This window comes from Corvus brachyrhynchos, unplaced genomic scaffold (genome assembly GCF_000691975.1).
Source record: "Corvus brachyrhynchos isolate BGI_N302 unplaced genomic scaffold, ASM69197v1 scaffold11, whole genome shotgun sequence".
NCBI lineage: Eukaryota > Metazoa > Chordata > Aves > Passeriformes > Corvidae > Corvus > Corvus brachyrhynchos.
The window spans coordinates 7,315,307-7,333,459 of NW_008236965.1; the positions used below are offsets into that span (position 1 = coordinate 7,315,307).

General features: G+C 36.5%; 1 protein-coding gene across 3 annotated transcripts in view; it reads right to left on the bottom strand.

The window, feature by feature from the left end:
* The window catches only part of OFD1 (OFD1, centriole and centriolar satellite protein), a 40,530-nt gene that overhangs the window by 21,691 nt on the left and 686 nt on the right, over positions 1 to 18,153 (bottom strand). For 2 of the 3 annotated variants that reach the window (XM_017728488.1, XM_017728489.1), the window contains exons 1-15: positions 17,977 to 18,153; positions 15,992 to 16,192; positions 15,151 to 15,219; positions 15,038 to 15,065; positions 14,137 to 14,244; positions 13,289 to 13,425; positions 11,012 to 11,185; positions 8,998 to 9,104; positions 7,985 to 8,104; positions 5,391 to 5,464; positions 4,637 to 4,728; positions 4,302 to 4,491; positions 3,522 to 3,652; positions 3,036 to 3,147; positions 952 to 1,563 (exon numbers count right to left, since the gene is read on the bottom strand). In XM_017728488.1, coding sequence (XP_017583977.1) covers positions 952 to 1,563; positions 3,036 to 3,147; positions 3,522 to 3,652; positions 4,302 to 4,491; positions 4,637 to 4,728; positions 5,391 to 5,464; positions 7,985 to 8,104; positions 8,998 to 9,104; positions 11,012 to 11,185; positions 13,289 to 13,425; positions 14,137 to 14,244; positions 15,038 to 15,065; positions 15,151 to 15,219; positions 15,992 to 16,192; positions 17,977 to 18,072 — 2,251 coding nt within the window. In that variant the 5' untranslated portion in view covers positions 18,073 to 18,153. The remainder of the gene's footprint in view (positions 1 to 951; positions 1,564 to 3,035; positions 3,148 to 3,521; positions 3,653 to 4,301; positions 4,492 to 4,636; positions 4,729 to 5,390; positions 5,465 to 7,984; positions 8,105 to 8,997; positions 9,105 to 11,011; positions 11,186 to 13,288; positions 13,426 to 14,136; positions 14,245 to 15,037; positions 15,066 to 15,150; positions 15,220 to 15,991; positions 16,193 to 17,976) is intronic. The other variant, XM_017728487.1, reaches the window with a different exon arrangement.

The following is an 18,153-nucleotide window of genomic DNA, read 5'->3' on the forward strand; positions in this document are numbered from 1 at the left end:
TTTATTTTATTCCATTTCATTTCCTTCCAATGTCACAGGATTCTGGGGTCTGTGAAGCAGTAATCAAATGAACCCTTTTCACCCTTTTCATATCACTCATTGCTTTCCAGATTTCCCACAGCGCATCTCAGCCACCTCTCTTCCAAACTAAGCTGCCCTTGTATTTAACCTTCCTTCATGGAGAAGCTGATCTTTTTTTTGGTTACTGTCTCTTTTTTTCATCCTACTAAATCCACTTTGAGCCAAGAAGCAGATGTACTGCAAATTTGAAACAAGAGATTTTTTAAAAAATTTTCATTTCATTTCTATTTTGCTTGCTTTTCTGAGTACTGTCCTTAAGAAAAAAAAAAAGACTAAGCAATTATTAGAAACTGTGATACTAACAGCAAATTAAAATTTTCCAGTCATGACCGAACACTAAAACCTTCCTCCTTACAATTGCTCAGGAGTATTTGATAGAGATGTCACAGCAAAAAGGACAAACAAAAGGAAATCTGGACATTTCAGACTGGAAAGCTCCATTTAAGAGAAGCCAAAGACAGCTTCTGCCACACACTTTAACTACAACAGTTAAAGGAAAGGTTAGAAATACAGGAGGTTTAAGAAATTACAGTTAATGTTGCAAAGCAGTTATACTTAACAGCAAGTTTTGAATTAAACTCTCTATATCGCAAGGTTACAGCTGCAGTGATTTATATGGCATTGTCTTCTCTTGAAAGCTCCCTAGAGCATGTTTAACTTCCCTCAACATACTTCTCCAGTACTTGTTTCCAGGAGGAAGAAATACTCCAAGCAATTGGTATACTCTGTCTCCTGCAAAACCACATCTCCTGATTTCTGCTGCATCTTAGCAAATAACGAGTAAAAGACTAAAAGTGCTAAATCTTTCTCTTCCCAAGATGAACAGTAAGTAAAACCCAATACTGCACCCCATTAAGAATTTTGACTTACCATCTGGAATTCTCCTGTTACTGATGTCTCTCTTCGATTTGGGAATGGGAGTAGAAGAAAGGCGCCTTGAAGAAGATGATCCTCTGTGTGGTGGGGTTAAGGGAGTTTTAAAGTTATCGACCTGCCCAGTTCTTTTGATGTGTTCTTCACCTCTTGGGCTGCTCAGAGGGGAATGTGGGGAGCTGGGATTATCCTCTAGCAGTTCATGCTGGATAGTCAAAGGGTGTCTATTAAGAGGACACTGCAGAATTAAAGGAGGCTGCATCTTCCTTGGTGTTCTGCTTGCAGCTGCATTCTGCATGACTCTGTGTTGGTAGCTCCTGTAGGCTTCTTCCAAGTACTCAGCCTCCTTTTCCAGTTCCTTCACCCTTGCCTGGGCCTGAGCGATGCACTCAAGGTCAGAGTCCAGGGAAGCACTGCGTGGCTGCAGCTGCTGTCGATAGCCAGGCGCTGGCACAGTGCCGACCCTCCCCACATCAGTCAGACCCGGATTCCTCAGGAATGTGCCATCCATGTAAATGTCATGGGGCACGATCCTGTCACCAAGGAAGTCCAGGACGGAGCGGTCGACGAGCGAAGGTTTTGGGTTCCGATACACCTCATTTTCCAGAGCTAAATGGTAGCAAGAGAAAGTCAGTGACACTAAAGAGAGATACAAGAGACCCACAACAAAACAGACACAGTAAAATGTGGCATTTGAATTCCAGTTTGATCAAAATTATTCTACCATGGAATTGGCTTACGTTTCGAGAATTTAATGATTTAATTGAAATTGATTTAAATGTATTTTTAATGCAGCTCCAAAGCTGCAAATTACCACTGCTATTTTTTAAATATATAATTCTTCCACATAAAACTACCATTAAGTATGTACTCTACAATTTTAAATTATGTTTAAGCAAATAAATAAACAAACATGAAAACATTCCCACTTTGGACACATTATATCTAATCACGCTGTTAAAAGCCTAAGGAATACAGGGCATGCCACAAGTCTTAACAGTTTCACTTTATTTAGATCAAAAAATAATTTTGGAGAAAAACAACACACCACATAGAAAATGTTTTTGTTGGTTTTTTTGTTCATTAAAAGTACTCTAAAATTGCCAGTTAAACTGAATGTTTTGGGGTTGTCTGTTTCCTTGCACTTTCATGCTTCAACAAGCCCAAAAGACCAACCTATGGGGCTGTATCTCTCTCGGCAAATTTACAACCCTGTTTTTATTCTACATAAATGGTTCTTCAATGACTTCATTAACTCTGATGTAAAATAAAAGCTCCTACAGTACTTTCAGTCATTTAATTAAAATATATATTTGCTATTTTGATATAACAAATTTCCAATTCCAAATGGTACTGATACATGTACCATAAATGAATAAGTACCTATCACTAGTGAATAATATAAAGTATTGCATATACTGAATTATGATGCAACACACGTTGTATGTAATGTATAATCATTGCAGAATTGAATTCCATATTTTTACATTAAATATACATACCAACCCTTTTATTTATAATACTTGATATTAGCAATTTGACAGACAAGTATCTTTAAAAGTACATTTCTTCAGCAGACTGAACTGCTTTATGTAAGTGCCTGTTTCTAACACCCATACGAGGTAAGTTAAGCATAAGTTAGGCAAAAATTACTAAACTTGACTAAATCTGTTTAAGAGTTAGACTTAAATTTCTGAGGTACAAAAATACAATTTCAGATTGATTATTTTTATTATGAACATTCAAGAATCAAAATGCTTTAAAACACAAGTTGCCTGCTGGAGAATGTCATTTATGTTATCATCAAACATTAATGTCTCCATACCGAAGGAAAAAGAGACAGTAAAAATATGCAAGTGCTCAGGGAGGAGTATTTTCCTTTCCTCCTATCTGTTTGTTTTCTGAAAGGAAATTGTAATGAGTCTGCTTTTTAAACTGGGCTTTAAATAGATTTTGATTTTAAACTTAACATCTACTCCCTGGTGATGTATTAGTTCTAGCTGCAACTGCAGCTTTTTTAAGCTTCTGGAACTTCTTACACTTGTCCTTCATAAAGGACTGCTCTGGTGTAAGATACAAACCTGTCTGTGTTTGTTTCACTTGCAGTTTCAGTTCTTCAACCTGCACATTTAACTTCCTGACAGCAGCTTCAGAGTCTAACAGTTGGGCCTTTAACTGGGCACAACGCTCAACCTATAGGAAATCAAGAGAAAAACAAAAACCAGCATCATTCAAACAAAAAGTATAATCTCAACTGGCCGAATACTTGGTTTCTAAATATTTTTCAGGTCCATTGAGACCATATACACATAGTATCCTACTGAAAGTCAGCACTGATAATTTGTTGACTCAGTGAGATTTACTTTGGTCATGTTGGGTTGGTTTAATTTTTGGTAGTTTTTTGGTGTGGTGATGTTTTGTTTTCTTTAGAAAACATAAAAATAAGCACAGTACAAACAATCCTTGTAACTGCATATCAAGCAGCCTGCACAAGCAGATGGATAACTGCAAAAGAGATGATGGGAAGAAGAAAAGTTTCAAATCATTTAATAATAATAATAATTTACCTCACTTTGTAGCTGCTTTTCCAACGTCTGCTTATGACTTTCAAATTCATCCAGCACCAGCTTCTTAGAATGCTCTGCTCTCCTCAGCTCCACTTGGCAGGCCAGGTACTCCGCTGAGGGCTGGGACAGCTCTACCCCAAAAGGGAAACACTGGACACTCAGACAAAGAATAATGAGTGCGCACCTTTCTACACAATACTCCATGAATATGTAAAGCTGAATTGATTTTAGGAACATAACAAAGGCTTTGTCTGAATAAAGTACTTGGTGATATTTTTCTTCTTCCTTTTACAAAGGGCGAAAATCTTCACTGGTATAGTCCTTTAAGAACTAGACCCTGACTGTCCTACACTAGAAGAAAAATACATATCCTTACCTTACATAACTGTGCATACATCTGTACTCTCCTGTAATCTCAAATGCACATTAAAAATACTTTGTAATTATTACTATTGTCAGGCAAGCACTTAAATAGTAACACCATGTTCTCTTACCATTATTAACCATACTAATGCTATGGTTAGAAATATTGCACTGCTTTTTTCAGAGGGTGCAAGGGATATCCTTCCATATTACAGCTACTGCTTAATTCAGGATTTCTCCCATACAGACACATCAAAGAAAATAAACTTATGCCAAGGACTGTTTAATTATACCAAACACTAGCTTGGGCTTCATGCAAATTACTAGCAAATATAATACAAAGAAAGCATTATAATGAAAATTTACTTCTAAACAAATACTTGTAGAGAAATAAGAAAATAAGTCATTCGAACTGACTGTCTCGAAGATGCTGGTTCTCACTGCGAGTCTCATCCAACTGTTGCCTAAGTAGTTTATTCTGCACTTGGAGCTCCAATTTCTCCTCCTTTAGCAAAGGATAGTCTGATACCTCTTTCAGTTTTTCTGTCAACAACTGATTCTGTTTATTTACCAACAGAACCTGGGCTTTCACTGACTCCAAATCCAGCTGCAGATAAAGAACAGTTTAGAAGCTTATGAACCGCTGTACTACTTAACGATTATTTTTATTTCACATTTTCTTTTTTATTTGTAAAATACCTCAACTGCACCAGTTAGAATACAGGCTTCTTTAAATTCATATTTACAATTACCTCAAGCTCTTTGGTGCGTGATACAGCTTGCTTGAGTTCCTCCTTTTTTGAATTAACAGCAATGGCTTCTTCATGCAAAAGCATAGCTTTCTCTGCAGGGAGGATTACAAATGCTGAATTAAAATTAGTAGAGTATTACAGTAAAAAACTGTATCAGCAGAAAACAGTTTTAAGCTGCTAAGCTCAAAATTGAATTGAATTTAAGACATAAAAATGACTGAATGTCATAGACACGCCTTCAAAATTAAGTAAATCATGCTGTATGTATAAATGTACACATATGCATATACACATTTAGAATTAAGTAAATCAAATTCATATGCCTGTGATATATCATTTCTTACATGTCCCTAACTTAAAAGTCTGTTATCTGTTCTGGCTCCCTTCCGCAAGCTCCAATTAAACATCTTGTGCACAATAAATGTCAAAACTGGCAACTGTTCCAGGGTACACTATCAGAGTCCAGTTAAAGCTTGAATGAGCTAGTAGGACTTCTGAAGGAAATGGGACACTGAAAAACCATGAATGCTTTGCAGCCTCTGTGCAAAGCAGCAGTGTATGGTTCCCACTGCATTCTGGACAGCAATGAGTGGCTGAACTGTCACTGTTGCTGAACTGCCACCCGTTGTGATGGCTTTTCTGTCCCTTGTACCATGGAACACCAGGACCGTTCAGTAACAACAGTGGTTTGGCATATGACAGTAAAAGTTCTGGAGATAAACAGGTACTTTATCAACCTCAGACACATGGTTACCTTTATTTTTTTTCTCGTCTTCAGTAACTTTATTGGTTCTGGCTATGTATTCTTCTTTTAATTCAAGCTCATATCTAGAAGCAAAAAGAATTATGTATTTCCAAATGACGTGTGTGCACACACGCACAGGCATTTGTGCTAATTCCATTCTTTCCCAAACTAGACCCAGACTATCCTACACTAGAAGAAAAATACATATCCTTACCTTACATAACTGTGCATACATCTGTACTCTCCTGTAATCTCAAATGCACATTAAAAATACTTTGTAATTATTACTATTATCAGGCAAGCACTTAAATAGTAACGCCATGTTCTCTTACCATTATTAACCATACTAATGCTATGGTTAGAAATATTCATGCAGTTATTTATTGACAAAATTAACTATTGCAGAGCCACCAAAATGGTTGGAAAGGGCCCTGCCAATCATCTCATTCAACCACCCCCTCAAAAAGCCAGCCTATAGCCACCTGTACAGCAGGGCAGCTGGGGCTCTTCCTGGCCAAGTCCTGAAAACCTCAAAGGACATATATACCACCACCTCCCTGGATGATCTGTGCCAATGCTGCACTACTCTTCCAGTAGATTTTTTCCTTATGTCCAAGTTAAATCTCCCAAGCCACAACTTCCAGCCCCCATCATATGAACGGAAAGGTCACATTTGAGAATCCAGTAACTATCCTGACAGATTTTACTAGTTTCCAGTTTCTTCATGACTTTTTTGAACTGAGGAGCCCAAACCTGGGCATGGTATTCCTAGCACAGCCCTCCCCAGTACCTTTAAAGGGACGCTAAGTTCCCTCAGCCTGCTGGCCATGCTGCTTCTAGTCTTACCCATCATCATGCTGTTTGCCTTATTTGCCAGAGCATGCTGCTGGCTCATAATCAACCTGGCATTCACTGTAACTCATCCACCTCCTCTTCAGAAATACAGCTCCTCGGCCAATTCCTTTTCCCCATTTATACAACTTCATAGGACTATACTCTGTCCCATGCATAGAGCTTTGGAGTTCTCCTTGTTAAAATTCCTAAGATTTGCACTGGCTTGATTTCCTTGTCAAAGTCTGCCTGAGCTGAAATTCTGCCATTTTTTGTGGAAATGATTCCTCTTAATTAAGCCTCATGTTCAAAGCTGAGGATGCCCTGTGCCCACATCCAGATGAAGCTGTTGGACAATAACAATAATAAGGGCCCCAGAACTGGCCCCAGGGGTTCTCTGCACACCACCAGTCACCAGCCAGACACTGAGCACTGCCCAGGTTCACCACTATTCAAGCCCAGTAGTCATCCAACTGTGCCGTTCCATTGTAGTGGAATTTACAGGAGCTAAGAAAGCATTTTACATGACTGGGACATAATTCATGGTTTCAGATATAGCCAAATCCACCCTCCTGCATTTCTGCAAATGGTGCAGACCATTCAGATCCTTCTCCCAAATACAGCATTTAATGTTTACTGCAAAAAAAAAAAAAAAATTGATTTGCTAGCAATCCTCACTACTTCCGTACAATAAATAGTAGTTCTTTAATACTTTTCATTGATGATTTGGGAAAAAAGGACATGGATCTTGTCGTTCTGAACACCTGCAGCATGCCTTAAAATATTTTGTATGTTGATAAAATAAGCCAAGCAGCAGTTTATCCTTAAAATGCTTTGCTTCTCCTCATGTACTGAAAGGACTTTACAATCACTATTTGTAACTAGCTGTTATAGACTAGATAAAATAAGATACCAAGGTGAGTCAATTAGTTGCATTTCACTGTTCTCTAACAAAACCATCAAATTCTGAGGTATTATTTTTATCAAAACCTACTATCAACATCTTTGCTCTTTAATTTAAAGACCTACAAACACAGATTATACTGCTCACTGGCTTGCAATAAAAAATGATGATACATCAGTCATTTGGTTTAACTGCCTGAGACAGGTTCATGACACGGCAAGAGCACTTGTCTGCATTGAACTATCAAGGAACCCTTCGAGTGACCAACGTACTACAAGTACAATAGCAAAGTTAGGATATACCCACTGCAACACCCCAAAAGAAGTCACACGTTAAGACCAGGTTCGGGCACAAGGTAGCCAATAAAAGAGGGAGATCTATATCAGAGAATTCCTCTTCAAAAATGGGAAAGGGTGAAGGTAAGAGGCAGTCTGTCTGTACACTAGTGCGTCTCTCACTCCTTTTCCAAGACACTTGTAGCATCTCTTTAACGCTGATTTCCCCTTCATGCCTCTTCTGCATTCATAAAATGGTCAGGCCTTTTAACTGTGGTCAAAGGAAGTAACTAATACTGCTTCAGATCCTCTTGTCTAAGCTAATGTCACATCTCTTTTCCAGCTATTGACACAGAATTTAAACTACAGCAATAATATAACCTATAACCAAAAGAGAATTATTTTCTATAGCAAGCTTACTAGCAAATAGCTAAGCAGTAATGTAAAAAATTCAATCTGACTAAAACAAAAACATAAATGCATATTTTCAAAGTCCTTGCTTTGCTATGCTTTTAAAGAGATCTTATAGAGTTTATTAATCTGTTTTTGTAGGAAATACCATGTGTCCTATTAGACACAAAAGAAAAATTTACTTTAAGAGTTCTGTCTTCAGCTTTTGGTCATATGTCTCCTCTATGTTCTTCACAGCAACCTCCCGACGCCGAAGTGCATCTTCTATAGCTTTATTTTTCTCCTCCTGAACTTTCTGGGTGCTGAAATATCCAGAAATATACAGACAATGACGAGTTATAAAATCAAATCTTTAGTCTGGGGTTTTGTTTCTTTTTTACAATAACATTTATAGACATCAAAGGGTGATGTGCTTGCTTGGAATACCGTAGCAATTTGAAATCATCATCAGACTCTGTCACTGTAGTTCATTAAGAACACGGAGATGTGACAAAAACTAAATTGCCCTACTTAAAATTCAGTACCAATCAATTATGCAGCTATCCCGGGTTAACCCTGGCTCAGTTTCCCACACCAGGAACACTTCAGAGGACAGAGTGCTGAGCATGCTATTCTATCAGCACCCTCTGCTGGGTTGATAAAAAACCCAGGTTTTTTTTAGCAGGATACTCATTTTGCTATGGAAAACAGATGACAAAGTAACAACATTAAGTAGTAATGAAAGTTTAGCCAAAAATGGCTGTTACTTTTTTTATTTAATGAAAGGAAACTGATCTTACTGAGGATCTTATTAAGTAACAAAAAATCCCAAAAAACCCAAAAAAACCAACCCCAAAACATAGGGCTAATGAGGCAAAATATCCATGTATGTATCTCGTGAGTGTTAGGGATATATACTGTTTTGTTTGAGGGTTGGGTTTTTTTAATTTAACCACTTGAAAGTAAACATCTGTTTCCTTGCCTCCAAAGCAATGCTGAACTGTTTCGGTTGGGCAAGGTGGAATAGAAAAAAAACCAGAAACATCTTTTTGTATGGGGTATCCCTTCTAATAGAGACAGTATACAATACTGCTCAAAACATAAAACATAACTTCTAGGATATATAATCTATTTCAACATCACAAAAGCAGAAACACCGTGAGGCATGCTTTGCAGAAGCATCATTTAGCATTGTACACATCCTTCAGCAACTTACATTTCAAATGCCTCCATCCTTTGCTTCAGTTCAGCCTCCCTGGTCCTTATGGCTTCAATATCTTTCAATAGACTTTGTCTCTGAGTGTACACTTCCTTTGCTTCTATCTGAATCACAAAATATTGTCCTTAGTTTTACTTCACACTTTATACGGTATTTACTGTTTAACACATTCGAACTTATGAGGATCCTCTTCAGGGACTGACTGAACTTATTTCCATAAATACCATTTATTACAGCCATTATATGAAATAACATCTAGAATCGACTTTAAGTATCTTTTTTTAATTCCCTTTCTACTTTCACTCAAGAGTAAAAATGTTCTAGATGCAGTCACTTCTGCCAACCCATAAACACTCTTCCTTTAAGATATAGCACTGATTAAAACTCATGTAAAAGGAAAAACTGTTTTAGAAAATTACAGAATAAACATGTTCAAACACTTGACTTTTTTTTAATAAACAGGTTTTGTATGCTCTTCACAAAAATGTAATTGAAGAAACAAATACCAAAACCCACTGATAAAACATGAATTAAAACTGAAACTGAGTAAACCAACAGCTTTTCAGTTTTTGCAGTTTAATTTATAGAACTCATAAAAAACTGTAAAAGGGATTCTCCAAGTGATGAACATATTAACACCAAAACCCACGTATCTTCCTATTAATAAAAATGGCTTTTTTTGCCCTTAAGCACAAAAGACATTATTTCTCTCAAAAAAAAAAATCTAAGAAGAAAATTATGACTTTGCCATATGGACCTTTATATCAACTTTGAAAGCTATGTGCATTTGACAGTGCTGACAGATTCAGCTGCTGCTCCTGGTACAAAAAATAGAGCAGTTTCTCAAGCCACATTTCCTGGACATAAAGGCATCATAGTGAAGGGTTAAATGACTTGACATCTTTAATGTAAATATACCTGAACTCTGTTAAAAGAATCCCCAGGTAAATGAAACAAAGTTCTCAGTGAGTGCAGAAGCTGATAAGAGAAATCAAATATTCATACACAATACTTGACAGCTGTGTTGATCTAGTCATTGGTAGGGGTTTTTTTAATTACTGAATTAATTTCATGCCCACAGAATAAGACTGAGAGCATAACATAGATGTATTCTTGTCAGCTTCAAAGGACATAACCATGAAATAAATTCATGGCATGGTGATAAAATGTTTAATATTATAATAATCTATATAGAGACCTGCACAACTGCCTTGTTAACCAATACCACGTGTTCTCAGAGAAAAAAACAAGACAAAGAAAGCCATAAAACCACCACATCAAAGCAAAAATATGGTAACATTTGTGGATGACTATTATTTGGATAGGAAGGTCTACTGCAGATAGCAGGGAGGTGGCAAGGCAAACAGGCAAGAGAAGAGAAACTGTTCTTTCAGAAACTGAGAACAGTTTGAGATTGGGATAAGCAGTTGAGAACTACATACAAATTATTGTGTGCTGTAGTAACAGTTACTACCCTGGCAAAACACCAGGAGTTAACAGCCCAAAGGAATAACTCATCAACACAAGTGTTCAAAGAAATGAAATGAGATGCTACCTCATGGTAGGTAAAGATGGTGGTTATTCATAATATTCAATATATAAACAGAAACAGCTTATCTGTACCATACAAGCTATTTATTCCATTTAGAGTCTTCTCAGCTGCTAAAAGAACTTGAGTGCAACTAAAAGCTATGTTCAACTTTCTGTGAAAAAAAAAAATCAGTGATCTGAATTCAGCAAAATTATTAACAGATTTAAAAGCATTTCCTACATTTAGATCCCAGCTTGCAGAACTATTCCTTTTCCAGCAATCTCTACTTAGATGTTTAACCATACTCATTCTTGCAGTTGCCAAATGCATTCCCCTAATTTATAAGAACAAAAGTGAATTCTAAGTTTTCCCTAATAAGCCAAGCAAGATCTGAAGGTAAATCTCCCTAAGATAAAAGAAAGTCTAACCAACTCACTGAATCATTTGCAAAAGGTTAGGAAAAAATATTTGGAACTTTACCTCTTGTTGCTTTTGAAGTCTCTCAATAGCATTCTTTTCACGAGAAATCAAGGCTTCAGACTTTGCTTGATGCATCTTCTCTAACTCATGGCGCAGCTCAGAGATTACTTTCTGGGTCTGCGCTTTCTCCTCCATTTTAATCTTTGCTATTTCAACTTCTTTAAAATGTTCAAGCTTTTACATAAAGGAGGAAGAGAGGGTTAAATAGGGCCATCTTCAAATCAACAAAGACAATTCCTCCTAAGACAATCCAAAATTTCACCTCAAAATTCTTGTTAGGAAATGATAAATTGATAAAAATTAATTACCGTGATAACAGTATCTTAGCAGCACATACTATCTGCATATCTCACATTGTTTTCATGTATTTACCTGGCATCCCAAAGCAGATGTTACACGAAACTATCAGCTTTAGACAAGAGCAGAACAGAAGCCTATGAAGAAAACTGCACTGCAGGAGTGATACTCTGCTTGGAATTAAGGAATGGCCACAGTTTAACTCCTTCTCTGACACTGTCTTTATTCTTGTCCCTTTCCCAAAGAACCACTTTTGACTAGTGATACCAGAAACAGCAGAAACAGACCCACACCCTGAGTTGCTCAGAAACCAAGAAATTCACCAGGATATAAAAAAAAAGTGCCAGAAATGGAAAAAAATGCAGAACATGTAACTTCATCTAAAGAAGGTTACAGAAAGAGAAGTCCTGATTCACTGACTTCTAAGCACAACTGAAAAAAAAGTAAATGCACACAAACAGGAAAGCACAATCTTGGAACTACACAGAAGAATCGCTGGGAACATGATTCCACACAGTGTGTGAAGGACAATATCTGTGAGAGCAAATGGGATTATAAAGAATTACAATAAAAATTTGGAAGAAAATGGAAAGCAAGCATACAAGACAAAAAATGTGAGGAAAAACTGAGCAAAAGAATAAAAAGAGTATGACAGAAAAACTGTGAGACTGGAGAAAAGATTAAAGAATGGAAAAAGAAGAGTAGGAATGTCTGATCAAGGAATTCAGGTCTGTGGTCATAAATTTTGTGAAAAACTAAAGAAACAGTGAGACAGTACAGCATAACTTGTATATATACAAATTTGATTAGAAATGTCGTACAGTAATTCCCATCATGTTGCTAAGTAATTCATGTAAAGCTAACTGAATTTAGAAGAGATTTACATCTGGTTAAGATTCCCATCTCCTTTGTTACAGCTGGTTTGCTTAAACTGATACAAACTTCACAACACACAAATTAACATGCTTTACATACCAAAAAAGACAGAGCCAGTTGGGGAATAAAGACTAAATGAAGAATGAAGGTAAAAGAGAGTTTTAACACTCCATCCTTCTACCCGTCTGACTGAAAAAATGGTGACTACACTGAGTTCTTCAAACAGTTTATATCAGCTGAGTGCCTTTTAAAGTGTGTGGAAGAATTCTGATTATTAGATTATCATTTTTATATACCAATAAACTACTGATCTTGACAGAAATTAGTGAAAAAATATATTGAAATGTGAAACACAGTTGATTTATTTTTTTTCTATCCAAAAAAACTGATGATCTTGACAGAAATTTATGGGGAAGAAAAAAATATGTATTTAAATGAAATGCAGTATATTCCCTCTGCTCCATTTTTCAGACATAAGGATTATCACAGGATTATATGACAAAATTCTAATCTTATCTCTAAAATGAAGGAAAATTCTCTAGAAGAGCTGTCTTCAATTATAGGAAGAAAAAAATCAAAAATTATTCATAATACTGTCTGTTATGACTTTAGTGTTTCTGTGCAATGCTTTGAAATAGAATGCAAATTCTCATCAGTATTAAAAATTAACTGTCTGTCAAGCTACACAACAGTAACTCATACCTTGCAGAGGCTATGCATCATATTGAAATTCAAGCATCAAAATCTTAACTGGGAAGGAAAATTAAAATTGTGGTATAAACATTTCTCCATAAAACAAAATAATCAAAGAGCAGACAAAATTTACCAAATTAAGACAATCAGAGTAAGTAAATGTTGTGCTACAAATTAACATCAGAATAAAAAGCTTAACATTATGTGCACATTTAACAAGAAAGGGGGATGGCAAACATACATGTTATATCATCAAATTAACAAGAGATATTGGATTAACTTAGCCTTCTGTGCTTGTTGTAACTAAGGATTAGATCTTTTCTTTCAATTTACCTTAAGTATTAAAAGTTTGCAACATGTAAAGTCAAAATTAATAAACGTCTCCCTCAGATTCATAAACCAGAGTTATACCTTTTGACGCATTTCTTCTTGAAGCTGCTTCTCTATTTCTTTTCTATATTCATTAAGTTTTACTTCTAAAGATTCAAATTTCTGATGCTGAGGATAAGAGTCTGCAAACTGCTCATCAATCAGCTGAAGCTTCTCAGCTATAAAAAACAACACATCCACCATAATTTAAAAACACTCACTGCAGTTACCTTACCAAAGGCTGCAGGAATCTCTCTCTCTGCAGGACATTCTTCAGCTTATCCAAGCAACACTATCCTAGAAAGACTTGTGTGGCACAAAAGCAGAGGCAGCACAGAAATGCCATTTATCTGCTTTATATATACATATATAAACATAAACACCACATATACCTAGGAGAAGGCACTTGGCTGTTTAGGCACTATTTGTGGTATTAGATACTCATTCACCCTCTTTTACCATGGGCGGACAAGAATTTCCTTTTGTATGCAACTTTTAGCTTTTTGGTATTAATATATTAATAACAGCATGCATATTATAAATTCAAGAACTCCCAATCTATGCCTAACTTGCTCAAAGAGACCATGCATTTACAATTCTGTTCTCCAGAACATATTTCAACAAATAACGTTACAGTCCATTTGTCAAAGGTCTTAGCTAAATGCCTAAGAAAACACACAAATGATTTTAAAAAAAACTCCTATCCTGATTTTGCTTTATTTTAAGAAAATTTTAAAATTCCATGTACTAGTGACAGACATGACCTTTCCTCATTATAACTTTAGGCTGCATTTGAGTAAGTAATGAAATAACATCATTCATACAAAATCTATATAAAGCTATACCATACACCAGTATGAAAATACATGGGGAGACTTGCCTGCACTTACCAAGAGATTCTCTGAAAGGAGGCACTGAGGTGGTCTGAGTTTCTGTGTTAAGAGTTTCCCTATTTAGATGATGCTCTGTAAGTCCGATTAAAATTTGCATAAGGAAACCTAGCAAGATCCAACAGATAAGTTAGTTCTGATTTCACACCAAAATGGAATTTGAGCCTGTAATTAACAAAGCAATTTTCAGTGTACAAGAAAACCTATCTGATTTACAGAAAGAACAAGTATTTCTGTAAAAATCAATTCTTGTGAACAATTACGGTTTTATTATAAGCATAATGCAGTCCATCTCAGTCAGCAAAAGCTGTACTTTTGCAACTTTTCCTCCCATCCATGTCTCTTGACTCCCAGGATCAGTTGAGAGTGAAGATTGTTAGTACTTAACTAGGAGGCCTATAGGCAAGAAGGGTTTTTGAAGATCAAGCTCCTTTAGGTAATACAGTATAGTTAGGTTTCGTCTTGTAGATAAAAGAATTATTTCTTACACAATACAATGGAAAGTCAATTAAATCTGTAACTTTTGAAGTATATTCTGCAAGCTAATACAATGTTATAAAGGCAACCCAAAACCTGAGTTTTCCAAAGTTAGCATGAAAAGCTTCCAAAGAGCATTATATTTAATACCTGATTACAGATTTTTCTCATATTTCTAATGTACAAGTAATTTATTTTGTAAGTGAATATTAACAGTTAATCCACACCACAAATACGAGATGGATAATCCTGAAATACAACATTCATCATCCTGGTGTACTGCAAGTTTCAAAATCCAACTAAATCCAGATTACTCCATACCCACACACACTCAAGAAATCTGATTTTTTATTGCTCACATCTTAACAAAAATGAAGCTAACACAATTATCCTTGTCTGCATCACACATGTAAACATTTTGTACCTTTATTTTCCTTCCGAGTTCCTGAAGTCTGTAAGAAAGAAAAGAAGTTTTAGCCAGTCTACTTTCATCACCACTGTAATTTAAGCTTATTTTCAAAATCAAAATAACTTTACCAGTGATTTGTAAAGACTGGATTTTGGATTGATCCTCATCAATTGAAGAAGATCTTGCATAGTCCACAGCTTTGGGGAAAAGAAAGATCATTTGGAAAAGGTTAACTAATTTAAAATAATTTCAAGTATGCAAACAGCACTGTTTCACAGTTGTAAATGTTTTTTCCATTTGCAAAAGATCAATTTACTGCCTGTAAAATCATTTCCAGAAGCCTGCTGTTCTGCATTTACTTATCTTCACTACTTCAGACATAGGGCAGCCAGCATGTAGCTTCATCATCAGCTGAAGCCGTGAAAAGAGTGTTTTGTTCCCTCCCTACCCCAACATGTCCTTGCTACTTTCCTTGTCTCTTTTCTTGATTTATTATACTAATCAGATGAGCTCACTAATCCAAATGATGATTAACTACTCACCAGGTCAAAAAATTCATTTTCAGTTAGAAACAACTTCACCCTATCACACACTTAGAGAGAAGCAAAGGAAAGGGAGGGGAAGGACTGCCCTTTTCAGCCACACTTTGTAGTTACAACAGCTTGAACTGACCAGGAACCACATTTTCAGGGAACAGAATGGCCAAATGACCTTTCATCAGGTTCAGTTCTCAAGAGCTCTGCCACACAGATTGTGGCTGCACCTTTCCAGAACAGCATCATTAGCTCATTGCCAGTTTAAAGTATTCATGAAAATGACCCTGAATGATGGAATGTTTTGTGGAGGTGCTCAGAGGCTGTACTTATCTTTGTGTTCCGTATCACAAAAAAGGATTTTTTCAATTGTTAGAATATGACAAGCCCCAGAGAGCAAAGAGACATCGGGGAATAGGCAAAATACTGAACTTACCTTCTTCTTCTCTAATCCACTTTCTGGAAAGAAAACAGAAAGTGAATACTCGTAGCCACATCTCTCTAGATGATCTGCCACCAAACTGTTGGAAGCAGTGGTCAAAAGTGAACTGTCTTCACTTGGAACCATCCGTGGCTGAAGTTCTCCACTCAAAATTGGGTGCATTAGTTCATGGATTAGCTGGTTTCGGAGCTGTGTCTGATACAGAAAAAAACATTGTATTACCAGTTTACATGTGATTCCATGAGAGTTTTAATTTTTCAAAATCCACAGGGAGCCTCAGTTTACTACAGAACGCAATAGGGCAGACTAATTTTGGCAAAAGCTAGACACCATGCCTTTCTTCAAAACCCTCTAGTGGTGGATACAGTGAACCCTGACTTTCCCTCAAATGTATCAAAAACAGGACTGAAAAGAAGTTCCCAGGCAAGAGCTCACATAAACACCACTCTAGGACCCCCAGCTTAATTTTCAGATCATTGCTTTCCTGTTTTCCTTCCCTTTGGCTTAAATAAAGCCTTCCTGATGTGGCATCCATTTCAGGTGTTCTTGGAACCCTCACTGGTCCTCTTTTGAGTCTCATATCAAGAAGCTGCTCATGCCATCACAAAAGTAGATGTCAAAATAAACAAAAAATTCAATGTCTTTACTATCATTTATTTTATACGGAAGCAAAAGAGTACTAACCAAAAAGACCTACAGTCACTAATAATAATTAAATGGCATTTTAAAATTATTTATTTGCATTCTATGAGTTACAACAGAGAAAAAAGTAACCTAAAATCATAAGATCTCCCCTCCATAAAAGGAAGAAATAATTGTTTTCATTATACAGTTATATAAATTGTTTATACAAACCACTTACAGGAAAAGATCATGACACAAATAGTGTTCTAAGCTTTCAACAACAGGTATGCAACAGTGACACAACTGAATAAAGAGGCAGTGTTTCACCAAAATGCAACAAAATACTTACTGAAACTTAACAAAGCTGGATCATCAGACTAGCCTGATATTTTAGCATGGTTTTCAAGAAAAATTAGGCTGACAACAGAACTACTGAGTAATCTGAACTGGAAAGGATCACTGAATTCAACTCTTGAACACAACTGAAAAAAACTGTTTTCCTTATTAATTTCTGAACTTGTCCAGTTTCAACCAACTTCAACAGAGCTGATGTTGTCTCAAAAACAACCAAGAACAGAAACCTCTTAAACATCTTGTGGCAAAGTGCAGGTGGTAAGCACCCATCCCTAGTACAGAAAAGGAATGCAGAAATAACTTTCCAGACAACTAAAACAAAGCAGGAAAATTGACTTAAACCGGAAGTCACCTGACAGAATATTCGTTAAGTTAAACAAGAAATGGTTCGAGCATTACAAGCTTGGTATGGAGATGAGTAACACAGAAACAAATCGTCCTGAACAATAAATTCTTGGCTATAGGATTATCGATGATATTTTTGAAATATTGATCTTGAGTTTTTTCCCCAATACATTCTCCTGAACGAGCAGACAGGGACAAAACAGATGAAGTAGTTTTAAAACAGAACTGTAGTATTTTAGAAGTATTCTTCATATAGCATGTTTATTTATCGCAGGCAATAAACACAGCCAGTGACCTAAGAGATCCCTTCCTATTTTATATTCTAATTTATTGTTCTCTCCCCTGCTTGAGGTTTTTTTTTTTTTTTTTTTAAAACATGGATATTTTCAAAGACCTAATACAGGCTTTTAACCTTCCTGAAAAAGATTCCGAGGCCAAGGCATAATGAAAAGCCATTCCGTTTAGGGAGAACCTTGTATATGGAGGGGGAGAAAAACCCCAAACACAACACACCCCCCACACACCCCCCGAATACTAACTAGGCTGTGGCGAAAATAGTACTTTGAGGGGAAGAGTACTCGGCATGGCTGTCAAGGCTCTCAATGTTAAAGCAGTACAGCGGATCACAGGGAGCACCTGCTGAAAATAAAGCACACCTTAAGTGTGTCCAGTACGCCTCGGCTCTTAAAAGTCTGATACAGCCTTTTCCGGAGCTCCTCTTGGGACAATGTCTCCCTTTCAACCGAAGCCATCCTGCCCTACAACACCAAAACAAAAAGGGGCATTATTAACTCGCAGCTCGACCCACAGCTGGCGAGACACCGAGCGCTCTC